The sequence below is a fragment of the Oncorhynchus mykiss genome, chromosome 4, assembly GCF_057628025.1.
Source record: "Oncorhynchus mykiss isolate SJ-2025 chromosome 4, ASM5762802v1, whole genome shotgun sequence".
Taxonomy (NCBI): Eukaryota; Metazoa; Chordata; class Actinopteri; order Salmoniformes; family Salmonidae; genus Oncorhynchus; species Oncorhynchus mykiss.
Genome location: NC_143025.1, coordinates 25,196,456 through 25,205,509, shown reverse-complemented (window position 1 = coordinate 25,205,509; position 9,054 = coordinate 25,196,456). Strand labels below are relative to the sequence as shown.

At 43.3% G+C, this 9,054-nt stretch overlaps 1 protein-coding gene across 5 annotated transcripts in view; it reads right to left on the bottom strand.

Moving 5' to 3' along the window:
- Positions 1-924: 924 nt before the first annotated feature.
- LOC110521574 (centrosome-associated protein 350) overlaps positions 925-9,054 on the bottom strand; it is a 40,048-nt gene continuing 31,918 nt past the window's right edge. For all 5 annotated transcript variants that reach the window (XM_021599210.3, XM_090231595.1, XM_090231596.1 and 2 more), the window contains 9 exons: positions 8,528-8,663; positions 7,891-8,051; positions 7,653-7,789; positions 7,491-7,567; positions 5,621-7,398; positions 4,167-4,622; positions 3,946-4,092; positions 3,542-3,664; positions 925-3,411 (listed from right to left, as the gene is read on the bottom strand). In XM_021599210.3, coding sequence (XP_021454885.3) covers positions 3,247-3,411; positions 3,542-3,664; positions 3,946-4,092; positions 4,167-4,622; positions 5,621-7,398; positions 7,491-7,567; positions 7,653-7,789; positions 7,891-8,051; positions 8,528-8,663 — 3,180 coding nt within the window. In that variant the 3' untranslated portion in view covers positions 925-3,246. The remainder of the gene's footprint in view (positions 3,412-3,541; positions 3,665-3,945; positions 4,093-4,166; positions 4,623-5,620; positions 7,399-7,490; positions 7,568-7,652; positions 7,790-7,890; positions 8,052-8,527; positions 8,664-9,054) is intronic.

Here is a 9,054-nt window from a genome sequence, read left to right as displayed (position 1 = left end):
AAATTTGTTTACATCCCTGTTAGTGAGCATTTCTCCTTTGCCAATTTCCACCGGACAGGTTTGGCATATCAAGAAGCTGATTAAACAGCATGATCATTACACAGCTGCACCTTGTCACACAACACAATGCCACAGATGTCTCAAGTTGAGGGAGCGTGCAATTGGCATGCTGACTGCAGTAATGTTCACCATAACAGTTGCCAGAGAATGTAATGTTCATTTCTCTACCATAAGCCACCCCCAACGACATTTTAGATAATTTTGTAGTACGTCCAACCGGCCGAACAACGGCAGACCACGTGTAACCACACCAACCCAGGACTTCCACATCCGGCTTCTTCACCTGCGGGATCATCTGGAGGGAGGGGGTGCTGAGGAGTATTTCTGTCTGTAACAAAGCCCATGTGGGTAAAAACTCATTCTAATTGGCTGAGCCTGGCTCCCCCGTGGATGGGTCTAAGCCCTCCCAGGCCCACACCCTGCCCAATCATGTTAAATCTATAGATTAGATTTAACATGAATTTATTTCAATTGACTGATCTCCTTATATACACTAACTCAGTAATATTGAGTTATATTTTTGTTCTGTACAGTTATAAAAGTAAATTGTATGGGTTACATTTTCAATGTATGAGCTTTACTGTACTTTAATGCTTGTCATATTCTACTTCCACAAGCTAATGAGAATCAAAGGCTGAGGTGATGAGTCAGCATTGTGATAACGTGTGGGGTATAACTCAGGGTGTAACAGGACACAGTGAGGAAGTCCTGCAGTTTTGTTTATAATAATACACTTATGAAAATCACTCAAATTGGGAAAAATAATAAGGCAAAAAAAAATGAAAAGGAAAACCACATTTGGCCAAACGTACTTGAGGCACTGTGCTAGGGATGATTTTTGCAGGTTATAGCAGACATTTAATATTTGGAAATAAAGCTTTATTTACAACTTCAACGTTCAATTTAGTTAAAATATATGTATACTATATACATATCTGCAATGTGAACAATGTTTATTTTACAAAAATCTTCCAGGTTCAATAGTGAGTCAGATCCAATAGGGAACTGTTCTAGTATATTTACACCCCATAAAACAATTCACAAGTCTAGTGTAGCTGCGTCTCTGACAGTAGTACATTCTAAATATTCATACACTTTAAAAGATGCAAAAAGATCTCTAGTCTACTCAATTTCATTATCAAACCATTTTTGCCTAATATACATGTTTGCTTTGGAGTTAGAATACCCATCTTCACAGCAAGGGCCAACACAAACCTACTACAGCAGTTTGAAAACTGTCTGGAGGCGTATTGGTTACATTGCAATTCAATGTTTTTCCATAAGACTACAAAGCTGGCTTGTATGATCCAAACATAAAACAATGTACCCAACCAACAAATACTGCATAGTTATAAATGGGACATTACATCCACCAGCTACAATCAATTCATATTTATCCACAGCTACAATCAATTCAGATTATTCTCACCATTCTACAGGGGGGGGGGGGGGGGGGGGTTACAATTCAGCCTTGTGGAAATTAATTTACTAGGTATTATCACTATTTTCTCATACCACACAACATGGGGCATATCATGGAGAAATGGTTATTAAAGGGAGATGTACAGTTCAACGTCTCACAATAGACAGTTAACAGTTTATCTGAACCTTCTGGTAAAATAACAGCAGTGGCAAAATGCAAATTCACAATAGACAGTTAATCTACTCCTTCTGGTAAAATAACAGTGGTTGTAAAAATGCAAATTGGCATGGAAACTACTTTCATTCCCACCATTAAGGTCACTTGTCTAACCAAAATTACAATTGACAAGCATCACCGTGCATGGTAAATTAATTTGTACATCACAGCATTCTTGGACTAAAGTATCTACTGATGAGAGGACAGAATAAGCCCTTGAACATTGTTGTTGAATGCTAGGACCCACACACATTAATCAATGACTCACACTTGCTACCATGCTGCTAAAGCCATTGTGTACGTGACGAATGGAGAGAACATTAGGTTCCATTGCAGTAAGTCAGAAGTGCATCATTAGTGACACCCAAAGGCATAATACATTTACCTACCATAAATGGCATTTGAGTCATGCTACCTTAGAACCATTAGAAATGCAATACAGAGTCTGTGAGCAAAAGGCAAATGGGGGATTTCAAAAGGTGTTCTCTGGTTAGAACTATGCTTAGGTAAACACTGAACAAGGCAGAGGCTGAAGTTTAACCCAGTTGGAAAAATACTTTTCCTTTAGGTATTTATGAAAAAGGTATGTACTGTATATGTAAATATCATTCAAATAAAGGAAGTACATAAGAGTAGAGACATCAACTAAGGCCTGTAAATTGTGTTGTTGCTTTTGAGTGTGGCAATTCATAATCATACAGAACAAAAAAAGAGACACTAACTGAATCAGGTAAAAGGCCAATTTTAAGGCTTGAATCCAGCGTGACAGGCTGGTTTCCAATCTAACCAGGTAGAACCTCTAGGCATCTGTTCTCCTTGCCAATACACTAGTTACGAGGCAACAACATGTTAGAAAAAGGACAGTGTTTAAACCCATCAATTACTAATATTTGGATTCTTAAATATTAAATACAAAAAGGTAGATTTTCATTCATTTTTCACTCACTCCCTATACAATATATTGCCATTTCTACATTCACATTTCTTTTTGTGCTTTGTTATTTCATCATTCTTTTACAAAATGCTGAAGTAATTTGTTTCGAAACCTGTTAACAGCAAGTTTGCTTTCAACAACAACAACCATAATCAAATAATTTCCATACAATAAATAGCACAATACAAAAGGCAAAATATTTCATTTTTATACAACCTGATAACCCCAATGACTTCCACACTTGACATAGAAATCTTTTCATCATCACCTATTATTAGATGACCCAGACTGCTCCTCAATACTGTCTTGAGTTCATTAGCCATGGAACAGTCAATTTAGCAGCATTGCTGAATTTAATGGGAAACAAGATCCACTCCATCTTTGACTGGACATGAACAGGGCAGCCAGCATGGGAGGCTTTACATGTTGGTTGAAGGCTGGATCAAATATGTTTGGTGTAAGACATGTGGTAGATCCACAATTAGCTAGTCCAAAGCTGTGTTGCAGAGGGGTACCAGTTTGACTGAACTGAAGGCATCTGGAGATCATTGGCACGTTGGCTGTGGGAGGGACTGTCTGGTGGAAGATGGGTTTACAATGGGGGCTTAAAAGCTCAGGAAAGGGCTCTTTTCAACCTCTTCTCCTGAATTTGTGTGATTACTTCTGCTGTGTCTTTTATCAACGAATCAAAGATACCGTCAGCCAACTGCATCTTGACATAGAGCTCATCCTCATCATAGTTCACCCATAGAGACTCTTCCTCATGAAGCTCCTGGACCTGAAAATGCACACAAGACATCTCACTACCAGAAAATAACCTTTACATTAGTTGGGTAATTCATAAATTCATAGGACTTCTTGAATTCAGAACGAGTCACCCCTAAAGCTTCACTGTTTAATGCTCTTACCAGAATATGATCTACTCGATCCCGTTTTTTCCTTCCGAATTTCAGCATCTTCTGCCAATCTGTTTTCTGGTTGAGGTCTTTCTTCAGGCTATACAGTTTCAACACCTCTGTGGTGATGAACGCCTGGAAGACGAGATTTTACTTTAGATGGCACCATAAGCATGGCATATGTAACAAGAGTTAAGAAAGTGGCGTAAGCTCACTCCACAGCTAGCTTGAAATGTTGCCAATGGAGCCATCGATACAGAGCTTTTTCTATAGCTCAATTGCTTGGTACGTTGTCAAGGAGGACAGTCACATGTGTTTGCGAGCAGAACACCACTAGTTTGAGCCTGGTATGGAACAGGGACAGTGGAGGAAGCTATACTGTTAGTAGCACACCGACGTCGGTTTCACATACACACCTGAACTCTGGTGATGTCGCCAGGGCTCTTTACTCTATGGAAGTAGGAGGAGTTCATGCGTCGAGGCTTGACCCACTGAGGCTGATGGGCGTTAGGATCCTCTGCAAAGATCTCCTGGATGATCTCCCATGTTAAGTCATATACAGCCTACAGATAATGCAAATGTCAGTGGATACATTTCAATACATGACATGGGTCATCTCTTTTCAATGTGTCCTTACCTGTCTGTAGCTACGAACACATTGACTTTCATGATCCTTGCCATCGCATCCCAGGAACTCCTCTGAAGGCTTAGGGACTGGGAGCCCAGTGAGAGTCTGTGTGCCCTGGCCCAGTTTAGATTGGTTCCAGATCTCCTGGGTGGCAGCGTCAACCAGCTTCTCCACCTTCGGGGCGGAGTGGGGCACCACCATGGCAGGCTGCTCAGGGAGCTTGGGCTGCCGGGGCAGCTCTGGTCTGGGTGGGGTCTTCACCTGGTCAGCCAGGTTTACTGACAGCCCCCCCTTCTCCTGCTGTTGTTTCCGTTTTTGCTGCTCTCTACGAGAGCTGAGGCCATAATCCTCATCGAACCAGTCCTGCTCGTCCCCCAGTTCATCCAGCAGCTCCCGGTTCAACTCCAGCTCTGCCAGACGCTTGGTCAACTCTTCCTGACCACTAGCCCCCAACACTGGACTCTCCTATGGATACAGAGTAAGGACAAGACTCACTAAGTGAAAACCCTAAGAAAATCTAAAATGTATTTTTTACTTCTACTGGCATAAATATTTACATAAAAGAAAACAGAGCACCAAATTCAAATGGATATACACAGAGTGTACAAAACATTAAGAACACCTTCCTAATATTGAGTTGCTCGACCTTTTGCCCTCAGAACAGCCTCAATTCGTCAGGGCATGGACTCTACAATGTGTCGAAAGTGTTCCACAGGGATTTTGACCCATGTCGTCTCCAATGCTTCCCACAGTTGTGTCAAGTTGGCTGGATGTCCTTTGGGTGGTGGACCATTCTTGATACACACAGGAAACTATTGAGCGCGGAAAATCCAGTAGCGTTGCAGTTCTTGATACAAACCAGTGCGCCTGGCACCTACTACCACAACCCTTCAAAAGGCACTTCAATATTTTGTCTTGCCCATACACCCTGTGAAAGGCACACATACACAATCCATGTCTCAATTGTCTAAAGGCTTAAAAATACTTCTTTAACCCATATCCTCCCCTTCATCTACATTTAACAAGTGACATCAATAAGGGATTATAGCCTTCACTGGGATTCACCTGGTCAGTCTGTCATGGAAAGTGCAGGTTTTCATAATGTTTTATACACTCAGTGTAGATAAGCATGTTGGTCAAAGTTGTTGTTTGACCTTTGGACTCAAACAAATCCACAAAAAAGGGTATTTTGAGGTCAAATCAACTCTGGATGGTTATCAACAGTGCTGCAAAGCTCAATTATTGCTCCATTCCCCTACAGCAATGTAATCAGTTCTGTTTAATCATTTACTAAGACAAATCAGCTCTTTGAAGTACTTCAGCTGAAAATATCATATTTTAGAAATGAAATGCATTACACATGATGTGATTGCAGGTTATCACATTATCTGAAGAAAATTCTGTATATTTTAACACTTCGAACATTTACTCTATAACCGTCTTAAAATGGGATCAAAACTCACCGGCCGGATACAGAGTTCTGGAGACGACACTTGCTCCTCTTGGTCTCCATCTAGGAAGAAGGGCAGACCATCTCTCTGTGCCACAACGTGAGCTTGGGAGACCGTTTCCCTACCCTCTTCATTAAAAAGGTAATCTTTCATTTGATTAACAGCTGATATCTTCTCTTCTTTGGCCTTTCTGATCTGTGCGAATTGCTTCACAGCGTCTTTCATGAAGTTGTTGAGAAGCTTATCTGCAAAAGCACCGAGGGTGTCTTTACCCACGGTCTGCTCTGGAGTAGATTTCTGATGGGCATCAAGGCCATTCCTCTCAATGACGGTAGAGGTCTCGTCAAGAGTTATCTTACGGTCTATGTCAGTGATGAAGAGACTGGTAGGTACATCTTCAAGGTCCAGAATGATGGTCTTGGTTCTTTTATTGGACATTGAATATTCTCCCTCTTTGAACTCATGTAAGTTGATCAAGTTTTTCTGGTGTTCAGTTGAATCATCATTCACATCAGTAGGTCCGTTGTCTCCAGAACGATTACGCTGAGATACACCCCCTCTTTTATTTTGCAGATTGCTTTCATGCATTTTCTCCTCAAAGTTGCATTTCTTTGGCTCGTTTTCAGATTGGTGGTCAAGGAACGAGTCCTCGCCCTCTGTGGTGTCCACATAGATCTCAAACTTCTCTGGCATACAGAAGATCTTGTCCGGAGGAGCGAAGATGCCATGATCCTCCTCACACTCAAAGTACACCACCCCATCGTAGGTGCCATTGTTGCTTCCTTCAGACTTGTCCAGCTCCACTCCAGCCCAGAAGCCATTGGCAAAGCTGGTGTGGCCCTTGAATCTAATCGTACCAGGCTGGACGTTGCTCACTAAAACTCTGTCTCCAATGGCGAAGTTAGGCATTTCATCCAGTGCTGGTGAAGGTGGGGTCTGGGAAGGGGAGATAGTTGGGGAGCAGTTTGAACTAATGACCTGGGAATCCTTGGTTTGGCTCTGCAGGTCAAGAAGTCTTTCAGAGTGAGGACTGCCACCAGGAGCTCCAGGTCTTACACTTGGCTCCTCACCAATCTCCTCCTCACTACTGTAGAGGGGGGACCTGCTGTGGGAAGCCTCTCTGGTGTCTTGGCGGAATGGTGAGGTAGGTTTGGAGCCTTGGTTTTCCTCCCTGAGTGACGACTCCACTGAGATTTCAAAGTCTTCATGATAACCATCAGCTGAAGGAGGAGAGGCATCCTTACCCTTGGTTGAAAAGTCACCCTTTGATGACAAGACATCAGACTCAGGGGTGTAGGCTCGCTCTTTGATGGGGGATGGTGACTTAGCAGATATCTCATCAAAATCAAGACTGCTTATCAGGGAAATCCCTTGTTCTCCTTTCTCTGAGGAAACATGTTCTGACAGAGAATGGTGCTGCTGGGAACTTGGGCTGTGCTCTAGGTCAAGTTTGAGTAGATGGTCAAAGTGATGGTCTTCAGAGCGTGACTGAGTGTGCTCAGTTCCTTCAGACTTCACAGAGTCCAGCTCCTCCATGACCTCTGACTGGTGGCTAGAGACGACACGCTCATCCCCAGAGTCGGTAGCCTGTGGCCTGGCTGGCTCCCTCAGGGGGAGTGCCCCCTCAGAGGGCTGCCTGGGGAGATGCTCTGGGGACAGCAGGCCCCTCAGACTGTTGGTGTGCTCTGGACTCCCATACACTGGAGTTGGGGTGACAGTAGGGGGGTCCTCGTCTGAGGACTCCTCATGCCATGCTGAATATTTACTGAGCCCGGATGTTGTGATGTCATCTGACAACAAAACATGGAACAACTTGTTTTATCACAGTATGGGCACAAATGTCAACATGGAGAAATACACTTCTTGACAATGCACAACCCACCTTGTTCAACTGGAGAATGTGGAAGTGTCTTCTCAGCTTTCTCTGAGTCAGAGACAACCTTCCAGTCGGTTTCAGGTCTGGAGAGGAAAAAAACATGTTTAGATGAAGATGGACCAATTCATCAGTTTGTGCAACATACACATAGTTAGCACGTTGGTGTACCTGTAAGGAGGTGGTGGTTTAATCTTGGGCTTCTCTGTGGCTGAGGTGGGGGCCAGGATCTGAGGCTTGGCAGCAGGTGTCGAGTCCGGTTCCTTACTCAACTCAGTCTCTGTCTTCTCAATGAAATAATTGTAGGACTAGACATAAGGAAACAAACAAAGCCCAAAGTAAGTCACTGTTCTTGTTATTGCTCATTGAATGGAGCAGGGCAGGCTAGGATTCTCTGATATACACTGACCTCTAGCTGCTTCAGTAGGCTGGCCTCCTGGGCTTTCAGACGCTCTTTGTGCCTCTTCTTCTGCTCCTTCTTCAGCTGGTACACCACAGACTTGCGTTTGCGCAGCTCCTCTTTGAGGGCACGGATACGGCTCTCAATGTCGCTCTGATCTGACATAGGCTCTGTGTGACACAATAAGTACGGTTAGAATGCTAAATCCATGCCAGACTGATTAGTATAAAGTAATCCAACTTAGAACTACTGAACTCAAATTCTCAGAAGGGGGAGTAAATATTTATTTATTTGCAGTTTGTCCATCCGGACATTCATAGGCTACTCCAAAAATGCCTGCACATGTTACGTTAGTGATAAAAATCTGATGATTGAAATGTCCACTATAATAGCACAACAGAACCAGCAAAGACAGGTTAAAGGACTATGACTGTAGCTCAGTGACGGCTGGGAAGCTTCCATACTCCCATAACACAACTAAGCAGGTTGAGTGTCAGGGAACTGCACTCATAATCCTTTTCTTACGGCATCACATTATGCCTGCAGTCAGTCCTCTTTCGACTCTGCTTTTCAACAGCTCTAACAGAAAATAAAAATGATGTCCCGTTTTGGAGGCCCTACTGCTCCAGAGAGGGGACCAACTCACCTGTGCCAGAGGGAGTGTCAGCGGCCTTGGGGTCGTGGCTGGAGGTCCTGGAGGAGGAGCGGAGCTGCATCTTGCTGCTGCTGCTGCCGCCCTCTGGGTGTGTGTTAGTGCTGAGGCTGGCTTTTGGTGAAGGAGACTGTACAACAGAGGAAAAGGATAGGGCCCAAGGGCAATTCAGGACAGTCTCACATTCACCACAACAGCATGCCCCAAACTAACTAACCAAGACACACCAAAACTCACACACATACACAAAAACAAACACACTCAAAAGGCACGGTCTCTAACGGTACATGCACAGATGCCTTTCTGTGACATTTAGACTTGAGTGTTTCTGGTTACATCTCATTTGCATGTGGCTTCTAAATTCCTGAGACGATTTAAATAACCCCAAATAACTATAGTGACATCTAGCTCCATAAGATGAGCTCACAGGAGTGAATGAAAGAAGTGATTTTTTAAAGTGTTTTCCTCTTTACCCAATAGGGCAGTTAATTGAGTATTATTAATGTCACACTCAAATAACA